Source organism: Copadichromis virginalis, linkage group LG11, assembly GCF_057382275.1.
Source record: "Copadichromis virginalis isolate Kocher_CV1m ecotype Utaka linkage group LG11, C_Virginalis_male_GT1.1, whole genome shotgun sequence".
NCBI classification, from domain to species: Eukaryota; Metazoa; Chordata; class Actinopteri; order Cichliformes; family Cichlidae; genus Copadichromis; species Copadichromis virginalis.
Window position 1 is genome coordinate 24,883,966 of NC_140628.1, and position 18,407 is coordinate 24,902,372.

An 18,407-nucleotide genomic window follows, 5' to 3' on the forward strand; every position below is an offset into this window, starting at 1 on the left:
TTGGGGGGGGGGGGCTGAAATATAAATGGGCCTATTTTAAAGCACTTTTTATTAACTTCTATTGATTAAATGTATTAGAGGCTATAAATACAATAGATGTAAGCGTCAACACAAGAAGTTGAGACATTTTTCACAGTATCTGTCCATCTCCACTCCACTCCATACACATCAGTCTGTCACCAGAGTCAGTAGGTCTCAGGGGTCCATTACAGTCACTGACTTCAACAATGAGTTATACTTATTCATATAGTTTGGTAATGAAAACATAAACATCCATTTTACCAACTGGATGTTAGTGTGAGCTCAGTATAATTATTCAGTTAACAGTAGTTTAGTCCTTCTGCAACCATCATGCTGAGGGGAAGTACCCCTCGTGTCGCTTTGAAACTATAAATAGGTCATTCATGAGCTTGCACGCAGGTTTTAAAGCATGAGCCTATCGAAAACTGCAAAACAAATGAAATGGAAACCTGTTGAGGACATTGTGGTGACTTCAGTGATCCCACTTTTGCAGAAAAGTCTCTCCTATTTGTCTCTGTAATCTAACAGATATTTCTGCACTACAACTGTGGCAACATTTTTCTGTGAGTGTACTACAGTCAAAGTCGGTTACCCGTCGAGTTCACATGGCCTGCTGCCACCCTGAGTGGGTGAAGTATGTGAGGGTGGTGCAGGGCATGTATGAGGACAGCAGATTACATTTGCTGATTACAACAGGGATCTGCTCCGAGTTATTGTTTGCAGTGGTGATGGTCAAACCTACTGTGATGTGTGGTTTGGAGGTGGTGTCATTAACACAAAGACAGCTGGAGTTGGCAGAGTTAAAGAACAAGCACATCAGAGGGACAGCTCAGGCAAAACTGGACTGGATGTACCGGACAAAGGATGCTGAATACAGAGCTGCCAGGCAGGAGGAAAAGAGGAAGGCCACAGTGAAGACACGTAATGAAGGAGGACATGCAGGGGGTACGTGTGACCGAGGAGGAGGCAGAGGTGGCGACCCCTAAAGGGAGCATCTGAAAGAAGAAGTCATTGCTAATATCAATCAACAATTACTTATACAGAGCCCCCAAATTAATCCTATTATCAGCACCAGTGTCAGTTTTTATTCACGACATTCAACAAGTTTCACCACAGTTGACCATGTCTGGCAATGAGTAATGAGGGCAGCTCTTATTTTAATCAATGATGGGCAACAGTAGCTATTTTTTTTTTACAGTTCTCATGATCCATTTTTCCCCTTTGACTTCCCGTGAAGCACACACAGCTGCAGGATGTGTGTTTGTGCTAGTGTGAGTACTACTGAGGGGAGGCGAGTCATTTCCTGCCTTAGTCGTTTCCAGAAATCCCCCCACCACTACACACACACACACACACACACACACACACACACACACACACACACACACACACACACACACACACACACACACATTTTTCAGAAATGTTCATTCAAGAGAGTCTTTAGAAGACTCTCTTGAATGAACATTTCTGAAAATCATCATACATGTCAGCATACAATGAAGTCGTGATGTGTGTTAAAGGAGAAATCATGGGGTTAATCTTGGGGGCATGATGCTATCAAACATTAAACTCTGATAAGGAAAGAAAGACATGCTGCTGCGTTGCTTTTATTGTTGACACATTAAGTAAAAAAAACAGAAGTGCTCCTTTTCATCTTAAATGTAAAGTAAAAAGTAGGCCTTCAACGAGTAATCTCATTTTAAGGGTGCAGCTTTTGAAAACAAATACCTCACTTCTCATTTCTCACGGTGAAGGAAAATGTGCCTAAGGCTGAGTGAGCAGCTCGTTGGCTACATCATCACCAAACTATGTTTGGCATTTGTGACGAGAAATCACTCACAATGACTCAGTAACTGGTCCTATTGTATGAATACCTTGCTGTGGTAATGTTTCTGTTTGCTTTTACCCAGGGGAGGAAGTCTGATACTATCCTAAAAAGCATCTCTGCTCTACTCCCGTTGTCGGCCCAAAGTCAGGGTTTGTCTGGCCTTTTTTTTTATTTTAAAAAGATGAATCCTGACTTAGTGCACATGTAAATGATGTGGTTAGCTATGTGAAGTAATTATAAGGTGGAAACCCTTCAAAAATATGAGTGTGTCAACCGGCCTGTGTGACTGCATTCCTTTGGAAACATAATTGCAGGTATTCTGTCCACCCTACATCATTCAGCATGACATCAAAATTGTTTGCTGCTTGTGTAGCTCAACTGAGTTAAAACAGTGTGCAAGATGTCAACACAGCACAGAGAAGGTAAAACTGAGGTGCTGTTTGTCTAGGAATTGAAGCATTTTAGCAATCTTGGACAAGTTTTTTTTGATAAAGTTGTACAATTTTTAATTGGTCAACAGAGCACTACAGCAGCATATGTCACACTTACATTGATAAATAAGAGCTTTTAATCTTAAATCAGGGAATATGAAGACAGCTCTGTCTATTAATTGGATTGTGTTGTGTTCATGAGTAATTTCTGATTTCTCTAGAAAGAACTGCCACATTTTTTATTAATCCTCATCTTAAAATGAAGCCAAACAAGTGCACTACTTAGATGATGCTTTGTTTCTCTGCTTATCAAACCCAATTAATCCCAAATAGCTAGGAGAAATGAAATATGGAAACAACAAATAAGAGCTGGAGTCTGGTGAGGTTGAGATGGTTGGGGTTGAGTGGTAAAGGTTGGAAAGTTGGACAGTAGAGAGTAAGATGAGAAAAGACTTAAGATGTGCCCAAAGTTGGGAAAATACTGTGCTATAACAGCCAAAAATAAAACACAATCCATAACCCAAGAACTGAAATCAGTAAATATAGAGCTAAATTAGAAAAAATTCAATATGACGAAAAGAATCTCAATAAGGGGAAAAAAATAATAAACTGTTAAAAAATAATAAAGAAATAAATAAAACAAATGACCTTAATCAAATAGAAAAAAGTGAAATAAAACAAAATAAACAAGCTAATAACTAAAGATCTTTTGTATACAGTGTATATAGTCTTATATAGCACAAAACACAATAAATGTAAAAAAAAAAAAAAAAAAGATAAAACGATTATTTCGTTCATATTTTTTATATTATACATTTCTATTTTATTTTAATAGTAAATAAAGCTACAGAAGCAATTTGCTAGCTATTAAAAAGTTAGGTGGTCCTTCAAGTAAAATGAGAAGAAACGAACCCCAATGTGTGGTTAGTGAGCAGGACTCTGTTTTTTTTTTTCTTTAGCAGTATTTACATTTTGGCAACATTCCCTTAAAAAGATCAAACACACGCACACCTCGTGACAGGAGCCATTCGTTACATTTGTAACTAAACTCACTCATTCACAGAAACTCTGAATCAGTTTAACTGTGAACACAAACCGGGCAGCAGACAGGTCACGTTCGTGGGTCTGGTTTATATTTAACACTGTGCGATAGAGTCGTCAGCACTTTGATCCAGCTCGCTCCAATAACTGGCGCGTCACTTCCTCAGCCCGTGCCCATCCCTTTGGAGGAAAAAAAAAGAAAAAGAAAACTCACACAGGCGGACGACGGCGAGAAAAAAGAGCGAGGGAAAAGTTGAGAGGGAAGCGAAAGCGAAAAGCCAGATGAAAAAGCTGGAGAGTGGAGAGGGAGCCAACCAAAGACCAGAGTTCACGCTTTAAAGTAAGTTTTTTTCTAAATACTTTACATGTTTTGGTGTCGCCCACACTCAGTTGATAAGCTGAGTTTTACATTGATCCACACGCTTCTCTGATTGGTTTATCAATAGCCGCATCTCCCATTACCAATACTTCTTAGAGCTGTATATTTATCTAAAGAACATTTACTTTGAATTGTTATTGGAAAACTTTGAGGGTTGGGCTTACAGGCCTGCAGCCCCCTCCCCTGCTAAACCCATAACTGCAGCCAAACGTGGAGACTGGCTTCAGTCAGAGTGTATAACATGTTATAAAGGTGACTCGAGAGATTAACAAATATAATGTGCAGTAATGGCTAGCGCTTATTCCATTAATTAGCCCTTCTTTTTAATTAAATAATGTTATAATGATCTCAGCAGGAGCAGGGTTTAATCTAATGTCCACCGGTTGTTTTTAACTTAGAGATCTACTTTTGTAGAAACTGTTTAACCGTGGTTTTGTCTACAAACACCCCTGAGGGCAGAGAAAAGTATGTGCTAACTTTGCATAGTGTTCTTCAAGTACAAGTCTCAGCATGGCCTTCACAGCTGCACCAGTGCCAAAACGCTCACTGGTTTCCCACAATATTGCACAACATGGTGGATTTTCAGACTGGCCTGTCCTATCACTGGAGCCCTCCATTGTACACGTGCTTTTTTAACTTTTTGTTCATTCACTAGTTGTTGTTCTTTTTGTGTCTTCATTCAGGAAGTGCTGTCATAACAAAACAATTGAATAATTCATCCTTCCTTTTAATTTTTGCCTTCTTCCTTCCTTTACCTGCCTTTCTTCACAGTCATGCCACTCCACAAATCATCCCGGGCCTCTCGCCTGGACCCTACCATGATCTCAGCCCCGCTGGGTGATTTTCGTCACACGATGCACATCGGCAGGGGAGGAGACGCCTTTGGCGATACCTCTTTCCTGTCCACTCTTGGCCCGAGTTCACCCAAACCTGACCCGGCGAGTCCTGGGATTGTTTCTTCTTCCTACCACAGTGATCTTAATGCAGATGCACCAGAAAGCCTGCAGAACAATGAGCTTCGGCACTCTGACTCAGTGTCTTCATTAAACCTGGACCTAGACCTGGACCTGGGTCCATCTATGCTTGGAGATGTACTAGGCGTAATGGATGGTTTGGGGCTCCACTCTAATCAGGAGGTAGTGGAAACAAAGCAGGGGAAAGGGGCTGCGGCGATGTCTGTGAACAGGCAGAGAGAGCTGAATGGGAAGAACTTGGCAGAGCATGACGGAATCCAGGTGGAAGACAGCAGGATACCAGATGTGAACGGGATGAAGCTAAAGGGGTTACGACCAAAGGTGAGATTCAGCGATAAACGGGAGGAGATCATTCGTCAGGCATCGGAAGAGGAAGAAAGTCAAGGGTTTGACTTCCAGGAAGAGGATCAGGATCTGGAAGCATGTAATAGCCCAGTGAGGAGTGAGAGCGAGAAAGGCAAAAGTCCAGCTGATGGAGGTGAAATTGAGTTCACCAATCACAATGCAGATTTGCCGCCCAGTCCTGCCTCGTCACAAAGCTCCGAGTATGAAGGGGTCACACCATTGGACAGGAGGAGGGTTGGCAGCTGCCATTCAGAGACTGATTCAGAGGAGGAGGAGGAGGTGGATGAAGAAGGACGAGGCTACACATTTGAAGATGAGTTTGATGATGAAATCGGTTTATAGGGGATAAACTACACCAACAAATCTTTGCTGTCAAGTAAATCAAATATACTGTATTTTCCTTATTTCATCATTCCTCCACCAAGGACATACCATGTGTGACCAAAGATGTTGATTTGGCCGTGAACCAGATTACGCAAAAAATACAAAGCTGAATGTTATTAAACTTTGCGGAGAGTTGGAACACGAGCAAAGGACATACCAAATGTGGATCCAGATGACCTCGTTTCAAATTACAGAACAGGATGCTGGCCTTGGTGGAGGACTGCGTTCTCAGAGTACCTTTCTTTTTCGGTAGCTTTTGAATGGGAGGTTTAAATACGATATATCTGACTTCAAACTGGATTTTTCAGAACTTAATGAGACGATGTTGCTCAACTGGAAAAGACATTGTTTTTATCTACCAGGGTAACAGATTTGCAGAAGACTTGATATTTGATCAGAAGAAAAAAAAAAAAATCAGTGAGCCGTTTTGGTAATGAAAGTGAAAAGTTTGCGACACTTTGATTTCTTTTCATTCTTGGACGTTTTTGCTTTAGAAATCAAAGCTCAGCGGAAAGTTTGATTGAAGCTAAATTAAACTGCATCGTTAATTAATTTCTTTTGTCTTTGATGTCTTTAAAGGGAGCTATACACTTACATTATTGTACCCTGTGATATACGAGTGTCTTACTACATATTCATCATATTGCATGTTTATTAAAGTCTTTGAAAAGGTCTTCAAAGGGTTGCGAGAGACGGCGTCTATAAATAATTACTGTGAATGTGTCACATTCCAAATCTTACAACGGCTCAGACCAAATGCGACTTGATATCAAAGTGCAGTTATTAGCACAGCTGTTCCTTTAAGGCCGTGGGGCTGGGTTAACACTAAAATGCAAAGACAATCATGTGATTTTAAATCAGGAGCAGCAGTGGAATTGCTATTTTTTTGCTTTTTTGTTGTTGTTGTGTTACTTCATAATGCTGTAAAAGGGAAATACCATTCAACTCATGCTGAAAATGCTGGTTAACACATTCGTTAGCCTGTGGTTTCACAAAGATTACAGTGAAAAGAATAAAGCGACTTCAAAAAGATAGAAACCAGCCTCGGCTTTTGTTTCAAGGAAAGTTGCTGAAAAGCTAAATGCCTGAGATCCAACTATACCAGGTAGCTGCTGGTGAGAGTGAAATTTCACACACATTAATACTGAAATAAACCTGTTTCATTTTATCATTTTCATAATGATTCCATTTATATTAAAGGTTAGAGATGTTTGACAGGAAACTCATTTTTTCCTTTAGCAATTCAAAAAGTAAATGACAGAGCAGTCAAGTTATCAAAAATTTATTTTAAGCATGCAAGTGATGCCTTAAAAAGTTCAAAAGTCTGTAAACATACAGGCTGAAAGTTAAACGGGACCATAATGTGGTGCCTTTGTTGGAAAATAAATGTCAAAGAGCTGAATTATTACATACACAGCTTATTTATATACATTACATTTTTCTTAGTGCATGTAAATGCAAAACTATCCATTTGTCTCTAAAACGCACAAACGCTACACGGATATCGTCCTGAACACGTTGAATCCCGACAGAGCCGTGGAGACCATCATGCCCGGCATCTGCGGGTGCCAGTGGATCTCCTTGATCTCAGACTGACCCTGGTGCAGGAACAGCAGCTGAGGGGGAAGGTCCCTGACCGCCTCCACCCTGGCGCCCACGTCGCACGACTCCACAGACAGATCCCACTGGCTGACGATGTCGTCGGCGCCCGAGGCGGCGAACACGCTCGAGTCCACGGGGTTCCACTCCACCGAGGTGATGGGAGCGCTGTGTTGCTTGAAGTTGGCCACGGGACGCCCGGTCTACAGGAACAGGAGAGCAGTGAGGTGTGACAGCTGTTCATACAGTTTCAGCTCAGTGGGGTTTCACTCTGAAAACATACTAGGAGCAACCACTGAACAGAGCAGTTACTGTCATGCTTCAGGCCTGCTTGAAGAACAAAAGGACTGGGTGTGCATCAGAAGGGTGATCTGTGCTCATGTTTTTACCGATGTACACAGAGGTGTCTAAACTCGTCATTATGGGGGAAAGGGTTAAATATGTCGCTCATACGGTGCAACTAGGACTTTGTGTACTGTGAAAGTCTCATTCAGCTCTCTGTAATAAATCATGTAAATGTTTTTTCACCAAATATATTAAAATAGTTTCCTGATTTAGAAGGGAGGCAACAGCTAAAGCTATTATTGTTACACAACTGTACAACTAATGTTAGGTGGGGCCGGAACACTAAGAGGTGAGACAATCTGACAGCACAAGCCTAAAGATTGTTTTCCATTTAACACTAATCGTGGGTCACAGTGACATGTTGGCACACTGATAATAGCTCTGTTATTGTGAGTGCAATGTGTGTTTAATTAGACTTACATAATTATCTTTAGATGTATTGCCTCCATTTATTCTTTTGTACCTTAAACTGTCGCAGATCCCACACTTTCAGGAGTCCATCGTCCCCTCCTGACAGGAGGAATGGTTCGCTCCTGTTCCAGCTGATTACATTGATGTCCGATGAGTGAGCTTCATTGGCTGAGAGCATTGAATTGGGCGGGGCACGGATGTCCCAGATCCGAATAGACTGATCCACTGAACAAGATGCAAAAACCTGGTGAAAGAGAGTCCAGTTATTGTAAAGTAAACTTTTAAAGTAACTTAACACAATAAGATCCAACAGCCTTCACAAACAAGGAACTATTTCCTTTTAAGAATTTACTAGGGGAGGGCTCTGGTGGGCTTTGCATGCTTAATGATCCTTACTGCAGCAAGAAATTTTAGACAAGACTGTACAAGTTGAAAAGCCCTGAGAATCCAAAATAAATAAAGAATACTTTCATAAATGCAAACACCCAGTCTTATAGGACGAACATCGACATGTCACAAACTGGTTTGGTGACTAACTGCTGCGCTAAGACTCGCGTAATTTACATAGTTTGGGCTGTAATTTGTTATGTCACAACTCTGTGGTGCCACACAGCAAGTGTTACCATATTCTATTTTTACCACGTGCCATTTAACAGCAAGTTTCCATAATTCTGCTCCGTGACCGCACCCAATTTTTTCAACGAATTACCCACACATCACCAGGGACTTAACCTTAGTGGAAGATACCTAGAAATGTATAGACATCACAATTCTTAAGATTCAGAACAGACACTCCTACTAATGTTACCGCTGCGGTTAAGGGTGCAACAAGCCAGCAAGCACAATCTGCCAAAGTTTGTGCCACTACGTCACCGTTGGTGTACAAACATACTGTAGCTTCTGTAGGCGACCACTGCAGATCTTCCACAGACTTTGTGTGGGAGCTGAAAGGTCGCTGGTCAATCTGCCAGGAAGTCCCCCCCTCCCGCGGCTCCCACACGTGGATGTTTTTCTTGCAGTCCCCGCTGACAAGCCGACCTGTCAACAAAACACAAAACAATTAACATTTTAATCTTTGACAGACATCTATTCAATTCTTTATCTCAGTCAATCGCAGCTTTCAAAGACATTCAAATACATGCAAATAAAAACAACCCGTTTACATGTTTAAGAGGAATTTGTGTTCTTCTTTGTCGGCACTTTAAGGTGGATTTCCTTCCAGCGTTATTCTTATAAAAGCCCACACTGGCATCTTTTCACTAAAACTACTGCACGTTTTTAATCGTAGCTGATCCCTCTCTGACGTATACACCGGTGTCAGCCCTGCAGTGGACAATACTTTTCTGATTCCCGATGACAGGTTTGCACGGGCAGACACAGTTAAGAACATGGGAACAAAAATATCTTGCACAAGGTGGAGACTGTTTTTATCATGTCAATCAGATAACGAAGTAGTCCAGGTGCAATCAGGGACATGGCTGCTTGCACAAAACAATGTTGCCACACAGGGTGAGCTGTTTTGCTTTTCTTTTGTTTTTTCACATCTGTATAGCAGTCTTACAGGATAAGCCTCACATACCAGGTACTTTAGGCGACCAGTCAATTGCAAAGCCTTCAGTCATGTGCCCTGAGAAACTGAAGAGCGCTGCTGCCTCCTTCTGCTGTTTGATGAATGCAGCCATAGCAGCAGAACTGTGGACGGCCTCCAGCTGGGATCGGAGATCAAAGATTTCCACCTGTCCCTTGTCTGACCACACAGCGGCTAATGACTGCTCTCCAACCTGAGTCACCTGGACGCCAAGAAGCAAAATTAGTCGAATCATCAGAGAATTAAGAAAAACTGATGCACAAGATACTGATTTTATTTACTTATAAACGTCTACATACCCTGACTCTGTTAATCCCCCCATAGTGGGGCATCATGGCCAGTTCCATCTGTGGTTTCTTTTCTTCATCCTCCTCCTCTTCATCACTTTCGTCATCGCTGCTCTCTTCCTCCTCTTTGTCCTTCTCTGTTCCATGAAGGTTATACATGCGCATGACCAAAAGTCTGCCAAAAAACAAAAAACAATTAATTAACAATTAATTTATTAGCATTGATTTCTGGGACATACCCCAGTCCAAAAAGAAAAATCTAACTATCCTGCATCAGTGTGCTTCATCTTTGAGTGCTTGAGATTTTCCAATAACCTTTAATTGACCACTGAAGTCTCCACCGAAAGGAGACCTTTCAGGGGAACAGTACGAGAGCTGACATCAGAACAAAACTGAAACTGTGCATCACAGGAAAATCCAAACAACAAACAAATAAAAACAACATTGTGGTGTGGTCTATAGTGAAGAGAGTCAATGCTTTAATGTTAGCATCCAAAAGAATCTTCCTTTAGACATTAAAGAGTTTGCTTTTCTCTGCTATAAACGACACATTTGGTAATGATAACAATAAACATGTACAACAGGAAAAATGGGAAAATAAGGGGAATTTAACATTACTACACATGGAAACGTGGCAATAATGCGATGATTTTGGATGAAAGGACACCTCCTGGGGACACCTGCACAAAGCAGCTTTTTAAATAAGGAATGAAGTTGTTGGAGGTCTTAAATTTAAAGAAATTAAAATCATTTTCAAGTTTTAGTCTTGCCCACTACTCCTGCAATACTGGTCTAATGTAAAAACATCCATCCTCTAATCTAATTAGAGGTCTTGAACCTGAACGAATGTGTTTCTCCTCCTGGCATCCAAGCAGGGATCTTTCACAGGTATTACTTATTGTTACTTATTAAGGTTAATTATGGTTATTTTCGTCTTCTTTCAGCTGCTCCCTTTAGGGGTCGCCACAGCACATCTGCCTCCATCTCTGGCTTCCTCCTCTGTCTCATTAGCCGTCTGCATGTCCTCCTTCACTACATCCGTGAACCTTTTTCTGTGGTCTTCCTCTTTTCCTCCTGCCTGGCAGTTTAGCACCCTCGCTTGTACCTTTCCTTCTTTTTCATTGCCTTCAAGCAGACCTTCCTTACTCCTCCTCCTTTTTCTTTGCCCAGCAGTAGCACAATTTCCTCCAGCTGCCTGTCATTAACCCGGACCTTGACCGGGCCAGTACATAAAAAGCTCTCTTGATAATCTGCATATTTGATTTTCTGAATGCCGTTCCTGATGCAACCCTTAGCCTTTATTCGAGCTTGGGATCAGCACTTGCAGTAACCTGGCTTGTGGCCCACCGTGTCTGGCATTGGTATTCTTTTATTGTTGTATGAATGAGAAAGTGTGAGTGAACAGAGTTTCTACAACATCTACACGTTTGTTTTTATCCCACACTGTGATCAAACTATAGTCAGACTATAGATGACCAACTTAATCTGCTACATAAACTCATTGTCTTAGGACAACTTTGCCATGAATTAGGATAAAAATGCAACTACAAATACCTGTGTTCAGCTCTACTGCTCGGCACATGGCTGCAGCAGAGCTGAGCTGCTGTCGCTTCTAAATGTGGTGAAGCTTAATGCCTGCTTTCAGCTTTTTGAACTCTTTAACTCTCCCTACTCAATACTCCAGAGTAAACAGACCAAGTGCTCACTTTGTGCTACTGATTAGCTGCGTTACAGTGATGTGACTTTTAAAATTAGAGTAAGCCAGCCTTTATTCTGTGAACTGTCCTAGTAATAATAGGGAGAAAAATGGAATATTAATTGTGGCCTCACGGCTAGAAGGTTCAGGGATTTGAACTTCCAACAGACTGGGTGGCGCCGCTCTGTGTTTTCTTTTAGCTCACTTTCTCCTACAGTCGAGCGGCTTACAGTTAACTGGTGACTTAAAGCTGGGTGTGAATATGAGCATGAATAGGTGTCTGTCTCTGTAGCTTACACAGCTAAAAAAACAAAACCACGGAAGTGCCAAAAACTACAGGTGCTCAAACAGTCGCTTCAGGCTAGCCAAAGCATTAAAATGCCCAAATCCAGCCATGAAGCTACTGTGGTTACATCCTGGTCTCTGCAGCCAATCTCTCCCATTATAACAGCTGTACAGGAGTGTGTGTTAATTTAATAACTCACCGACTTGGATTTCATTTGGATGTTTTTCATAACTCTGACTCCCAGCTGTGCCAGGATCAAGCAGCTGCAGCCAGCTGCTGTGTGCCAAACTTGTTCGTGCCCTTTGGCATATTTTTAATAGAACAATCCGCTGTGTGGTATTGAGTGTCCAACAACTGTATGCTTCATTTTTAGGGAGAAAAATTCTAGTATTTGGAACAAATTAGTAGTAAACATATTTAAACCCGCAGGTCTCACAATTCCCCAGCTTGGATAAACTGGAAAGTTACCTCAGGACATCCGGGCTAAAAGCTATACCAAATCAGCATGCATACTCAGACCCCTTGGGAAAAAGGGAGCGGCTCAAAGTACCCAATTAGTAATAATATGGAATTATATTTGTCTGGGAGGGTTGCACACAAATGGATGCAGCTTCCTAACCAAGCTTTTTAGAATTAGTGGAAAACAGTCCAGTCCAACCTCTCACGCAAAAATGAATACGTCCCACTGCAAAAGTGCTTCCCTCTGCTTATGGTTTTTGTACTTGCTCTTGTTAAATTTCAAAAATATCCTTTTGTAATCACTTTACTTAATTAGTCTTGCTCTTAAATAATATTTGCAAGCCATTATTTTATCCTCTGGTGCTGTGTTTGCTCATTTTAACTTTGCCTAAATGTTGTTATGCAACTGCCACCTGAATGCGTCTGCTACGAATAAATATGTATTTAAAAACTGGGGGGATGGGGGGAGTTTATGGGTTTAACTTGCCTCTTGCACAATGTCAGCTGGATAAAATTACTCCAGGCCAAACATGACAGATCACTCTAAAATATATTTGTGAAACTAACCACTGACACCAGTTTAAACGACCAAAATAAACACACGGAGGTGCAGGACATCCGGCGTTATTGAGCAGGACCTTTAAAAATGGTGCTTTCGGATTAAATGCTGAGTGCCGACAGTAATGAAGGTGTGGGTTAAAGGTCAGTGGTCCTGTACCTGTTCTTCAGAGCCGTGTCCGCCTGCGTGCCCGCACAGAGCAGCATGGACAGGGGAAACTGCTCCCTGCTGTCTCCATCTCCATCCCTTAAGATGTCGAAGCTCAGGCATGGAGCACCTGAACATAAACAACAAGGTAACTTAAGCCCAGAGATCCCACATGGTGGAAGCGTGAACTTCATTGGGAGTAATGATGACTTTAACTTGCCTGTCTGGCACTCGTGATACATGCGGTACGCGGAGCGGTCCATCTCCAGCTCCTCCCCGGGCTCAAGCGGCTCGATCCCGGGCACGTACACTTTCTTCTCCTCCTCTCCCTCTGCCCCTTCCTCTTCCATTTCCACCCCTTCGTCCTCATCGCTGCCTGCTTCGTCCATCTCCTCCATCTCGTTTTCCTCCACGGCGTGCTCACCGGGCGCAGACATCTTGGCAGAGGCACGGTGTGGCGTACTTCCGGTGCAGGCAGCGGCCACGTGGTTTAAACGCCGCTCACCCTCCTCACCAGCGGCGCCCCTCTCTCCCTGTTTACGGGAATTCAGCTGACCTCTTTGGCAAAAGAGCCCCTGTTGCCAGGAAAGACCAGGCTTGCAATTAATTGTCTCACACTGTAAGCCCTGAGGATCACGTGAACATTATTAGCGTGGACACTGTTAGCGTTAGCTACATGGCAAATGTTCTGTCTCCTCCCTGGAAGATAATTAGCCTTTTGCTTAAGAACATTTGGGATCGTGTCCATGCACCGATCAGTAAAGAGTCTTCACCTCTGAGTCATGATTGTGTGATTTAATGAGATTTATTTGAATGTGCTGTATTACATCTTACGCAGCACAGCCTGGTACTGGCAGGGGGCTCAGCAGCCCCTGCACCACTAATGGGAAGTCAGGCTTTGACTCACAGCTACTCACTGGCAATAATTTATAGATAGTTTTGCACTCACTGTATCAGGGTGTTGGGAAACTGCCATAAAAGCTGCTATGCTAAATTCATAAGAATACTTGGGCAATTTCTCTTATACACGTTTGTCTAAGCATGTGTTTCTTTCTTTTACATTTGTGTTTGAATTTCATTATTAAAATTGTGCCAGAGATTCTCTTGAAACCTTCTCTGCTCTTTTAACAAACACTCACATTTAAGAGATTGTGAAACTACTCGGGGGGTTCTGTCAGGACGAAGGTGTTTCTTTCACGTGTAGCTGAGTACAAGTAGAGACAAGTGCTCTTTTATCGAGGTCTTTGACAAGAGCCTTAACATCCCGGGCTGTTCTACCACACATTCCTCTGTCATCTGCAACTGATCTCTTAGACTTTTTAGTTATTTAATTTTTTTTTAAACTAAAGCTGCAGAATATATTTGAAGAGTTTCCAGACAAAGGCTGCCTCTTTACAAGAGAATCTACGGTTGAGTTCACACGAATGCAGACTCTTGCAGTTGGAATGCAAGATTAAACACAAAACGTAATCTCTTAAAAGCAGCAGGGAGAAAACTGTAAACATATAACTCCGACTGATTAAATACTTTGCTGCTGCAAATAGCAGGACCACACTGCAAAGTTACAAATGCAAATTGGGCAAGAATTGTACCTGTGATTGCTCTGCAACTGTAGTTTTATTAATGTCATAAGTTAGTGCTGATCATAGGCTACAGTATCATTATGCAGGCATTACAGCTGTAATTGGCAGTGCACTGATTTTAACAACTTCATAAACTGTTGAGTTTTTCAGTGTGCCACAGTGCATAATCATTTTTTACAAATGTGGAGAGAAATGACAGTATTTACCTCTAAAATGTGGCGTAAAAGTGTATTTAAATGAAAAAAAAAGTAAATATGTATATCCCAACACTTAAGCACATTTACTTAAGTAGTCTAACTGTAAATGTACATTCAAAATACTGTAATAAATATAACACAGACTTTGGATACTGGCAAGTTACACCAAAAGCTAACGATGCATATATCTAAATGTCTTTAATTTATTTTTCTGTACAAAAGTAAATACATATACATCCATTTGTAAACAGTGGCAGGCAATGCCCATTAGCAAGAAGAACATAAACCATAGATAGCTTGCTCTAAATAGTGATGCTATTGGATTACATCTGCGATATCACCTCTTACAGAGCGCTGTTGGACGGCGAGACTGGTGGTTTGCTCTAATTTTGTGCATCAGATGTAACACTTGAGTTTCACAAAGCTTACCACACCGAAACACAGAGACAAAAACTTAAGAAAACAGTCATCAGTGCCTATAAAGATATATATAAGACCCTTTTTGACAACTATGGTAGCAAACACCAGTAGAGTCTTAATAATAAGGAGCTCCAAACAAATGCAGAATATGATGGGGGAACCCCACTGGACAGTGGCGGTGTGTCTATAATCCTGCCAGATTTCATATTGTCTACCGCTCTAGTGGTTAAAAGTCTGACCCTTGATGGGCTGTAGTCCTTCCTTTCAACAGACGGTGGCAAGTTGGGCAGGGTGCATGTTTCAATTGAAGGTGGGCACCCAATTTGAATCCACCGGCTAAAAAGTTCTGATGTTAACTTTAGGAGTTCTTCTGGAGAGGAAGACACCAAGGAGAACTGGGATAAGTCTGTCTCCTCCCGAAACATCTGCAGCAAGGAAACAAGGAAGAGAGATCAGTATTATCAAGACAACAAATCTGACTAACAAAGTCATGTTTGAAACAGCTACTTGATACTGAAGCGAGCAATGTCACGACAAGAAAAAGAGAATACGTACTTCCATGTTTCTGTTCTTGCTAATAATTTTATCCAGTGTCCGTGTAAGTTCCACAACAAGAGAGTGATTTAAGTGTTCCTCCCAGAGGTTTGTCAGGAGCACTTGCCAAGAATCATGGAGGACATACGCAGCAGGGAACACGCAACACTGCGAGGAAAAACAGAGCAACACAATAACCCCAAAATTAGGACTAGCATGTAAAACACATGACAAATCACCGCAAGAACCACACAAGTAACCGTGTTACGAGAGAGGCTGGAGGCCACTTGGGACAACAGACTGTTATTAAACAGAGCATGTGACTTGTTATAATGGAAGACGACCAAAGGAAAAAAGCAAGTAATTATTCTCTTTAAAAAAAAACCCAAGTGGGCTTCAGGAGAAGGTTAAAATGAACAGGATATATAAGATCTATATGAGCACTTCCTATATAAACAACTCACCGGATCGGTGTCACAGAGCATGTGTCTTGTATATCGATGTACCACATAGTAATCCTTAGGAAACACTGTGCGCTGAAGGAGGGAGAAAAGAGGCAAAGATGAGAAGCCAGATACCCAGAAGGACCACACAGGTCTATATGGACATAGAAGTAAATATTTAGAAACGAAGTAAAGAGAGTTTCACTTACAAAGCCTGCTGAACTCGAATCGATGGTCCCTTTGATATTTTTCACACCTTCCAGGTCAAACTCACATCCACCACATGGGGCAGTTAGTAATGACAGCAACAGTAGAACTGTTGGAGACATGATAAGAGCGAAAGCCACAGAAAACAAGTCACATAATTGCTGGAAACTTTCTGTGGTTTGTAGCTTGTTCAAAGTGCATAGCTACTAAAAAGAACATGACATCATTTCCTGTGTAAATTAGCCATTTCTTTCTTTTTAAAAAAAAAGAAAACAGCAGGAGACACTGGGCTACGATTGCAACATCTCTAATTTAATTAGGGCACCAGAAATGGCTGTGATGTTTCAAAGTGGCGCAAAAAAACCAACTTTGATTCACCATTTAAATCTCACTATGCATTAACCAGGACTGCTGTTTCACTATAATCCCACAGACATTTAAAAAGGGTGAAAAACAGACAAAAATTTAACATGAAAATAATAGTTTCTCACCTCGCAGTGTCATCGTTTTATCTTGACTGCATGTCCATTTCTCTTGTTGACAGCAGTGACTCTGCAGGCAAGCTTCACTGTCACTCTGTAAAAGGCGAAGCTTCCTCCTGTGGTTTTTTTACAGGTCTTTGAAAGAGCAGGCTTCTGTCTCTTCTTCTTCACTGCTTGATATTTAGTCTTCCTGTTCACATCCCTCAGATCATCCCCTTCTCTTTACTTAGGGTCCTTTGGTACTTTCCATGCACATGCCCCACTTGTCACCTCACATCGACATGCTCTCTCACTTTGGGTTTTCCCACTTGAAGCCAGGGTGGCTGCAGCCTTTCACTTTGAAAGCCTTGTTTTTCTATTTCCCTTTCTAAATCTTTTCTCCTTTCCCTTTCTCACTACTGACCTAGAATTTTCCTGGCCACTCTGTCTCTGTCCCTTAAAAGTGGTTAATGAATAAAGTGCCAGAGCTGACCTCTTCCCCTGGATTTCTCCCTATCCCTCTGTATCCTACTCAGACACAGGCACAGCTCAAAGTGAAAGTGCTCCGCTCAATTCTCCCTTTATGCGTCGGCCACTCCCACAGGCACACGTTTTACCTCACTATTGACTGACCCGTCTCCCTCCCTTCTGCTTCCCACATTCCCCAACACCCCCCCACCCCCATCCTCCCGCTCCCACCCCCATCCTCCCGCTCCCAACCAGGGCCGAAGAGGCTTAGTTATGCAGTCAGAGCATATGTTTTTCATTTGGATTCTTCCCCACACCTCTCTGCCTGTTGATTCTATCAGTCGCTGTCCCGTAAGTCAGTGCGCAGTATCATCCCATTAAGTCATTCATTAACAGTCAGTTTCTTTTAGAAATAAGGATCACATTCATTACATTCCTCGAAGAGCTAACGAGAAAGATTGCAACACTGAATTGCCAGAAGATGCAAGTCATCCCAACATGACTGCTTTCTTTAGTCATTAATGTTAAAATTGGCTTTACAGAGTTGTATGGTATGATTGTGATGATAGCTGTGCACAGCTGTCATCATCCTGTCTGTAAAGTGTTGTTTTGTGGCCTCAGGTTATGCAAAGCATCACGTTGGTTTGGGATATCAGTCAGATGTCAACAGGAGTTGATTAATGATGAAAGGAAGGAAGTCGTTATTCTTCATGTTTGTTGGATCATAAGCCAAACGACAGAGGAAAATTTCCCAGAGAGGTATCTCTACTGACAGGAAAAGGAAACCAGACAGCCGCAGCAAGCGAGGGCTCCATATTCCCCAAGGCATGACTAAATCAAAACCTCTTTACTTATGCTACGTTTATGATTGATATAAATATCTAGTCAGAGTGCCGTCTTCCTGGTTCATACTGCATTTAAAATTCAGAGGGAAGTAAATACGCAGAAAATTTGTGAAGCTGCTGCAGATGAAGTCCACACATGTCGGAGCCTAACTCAACAAATGAAATCCAGATTTAATAAAAACAAAAGAAGTGCATTCCTTTAAATAGGAAAAAAAACCTAGTCACTCCAATATATGCAAACTCACTTTTTCCTTCATAATTAGGACTAAAACACAAGTTTGAAACTTAAAATTTTGGGGTCATGAAATTTTTTTTCAAAAACATCCTCCAACTTAAATAAAGCCACATTTTACTGAGTAAAGTCTGCGAGCTTCAGCACATCAACAGGCTCATATAACTGGCATGGAAAAAACAAAAGCAGATCAGAGTGACTGGTTCATTAAAAACCCCAAATCCTGCCGATGTG

General features: G+C 41.7%; 3 protein-coding genes across 3 annotated transcripts; 1 reads left to right on the forward strand and 2 right to left on the reverse strand.

Moving 5' to 3' along the window:
• Positions 1-3,474: 3,474 nt before the first annotated feature.
• On the forward strand, positions 3,475-6,423 carry cdc42ep5 (CDC42 effector protein (Rho GTPase binding) 5). Its single transcript, XM_085474019.1, has 2 exons — positions 3,475-3,664; positions 4,475-6,423. The coding sequence occupies exon 2, from the start codon at positions 4,477-4,479 to the stop codon at positions 5,362-5,364; it is 888 nt and encodes a 295-aa protein (XP_085330145.1). The 5' UTR covers positions 3,475-3,664; positions 4,475-4,476; the 3' UTR covers positions 5,365-6,423.
• Positions 6,424-6,859: 436 nt separating this feature from the next.
• grwd1 (glutamate-rich WD repeat containing 1) lies at positions 6,860-13,347 on the reverse strand. Its single transcript, XM_085474018.1, has 7 exons — positions 13,004-13,347; positions 12,796-12,913; positions 9,649-9,811; positions 9,341-9,551; positions 8,654-8,799; positions 7,814-8,005; positions 6,860-7,208 (listed from the first exon to the last, which is right to left on the reverse strand). Exons 1-7 carry the CDS (start codon positions 13,218-13,220, stop codon positions 6,900-6,902), a joined length of 1,356 nt encoding a protein of 451 aa, XP_085330144.1. The 5' UTR covers positions 13,221-13,347; the 3' UTR covers positions 6,860-6,899.
• Positions 13,348-14,382: 1,035 nt separating this feature from the next.
• On the reverse strand, positions 14,383-17,199 carry LOC146698734 (uncharacterized). The gene is made up of 5 exons (XM_085472697.1): positions 16,659-17,199; positions 16,170-16,276; positions 15,982-16,053; positions 15,539-15,685; positions 14,383-15,408 (listed from the first exon to the last, which is right to left on the reverse strand). Exons 1-5 carry the CDS (start codon positions 16,669-16,671, stop codon positions 15,073-15,075), a joined length of 675 nt encoding a protein of 224 aa, XP_085328823.1. The 5' UTR covers positions 16,672-17,199; the 3' UTR covers positions 14,383-15,072.
• Positions 17,200-18,407: the final 1,208 nt, after the last annotated feature.

What these genes read in the sequence shown, in the direction of transcription:
- cdc42ep5 (XM_085474019.1), top strand. Translation starts at nt 4,477, where the DNA reads ATGCCACTCCACAAATCATCCCGGGCCTCTCGCCTGGACCCTACCATG.
- grwd1 (XM_085474018.1), bottom strand. Translation starts at nt 13,220, where the DNA reads ATGTCTGCGCCCGGTGAGCACGCCGTGGAGGAAAACGAGATGGAGGAG. An exon ending in GGGGGATTAACAGAGTCAGG is followed by an intron (nt 9,552 to 9,648) that starts GTATGTAGACGT and finishes CTTGGCGTCCAG; the next exon opens with GTGACTCAGGTTGGAGAGCA. An exon ending in GGGATCTGCGACAGTTTAAG is followed by an intron (nt 7,209 to 7,813) that starts GTACAAAAGAAT and finishes CTGTTCCTGTAG; the next exon opens with ACCGGGCGTCCCGTGGCCAA.
- LOC146698734 (XM_085472697.1), bottom strand. An exon ending in ATTCGAGTTCAGCAGGCTTT is followed by an intron (nt 16,054 to 16,169) that starts GTAAGTGAAACT and finishes TCCCTCCTTCAG; the next exon opens with CGCACAGTGTTTCCTAAGGA. An exon ending in TGCTCTGTGACACCGATCCG is followed by an intron (nt 15,686 to 15,981) that starts GTGAGTTGTTTA and finishes TTTTCCTCGCAG; the next exon opens with TGTTGCGTGTTCCCTGCTGC.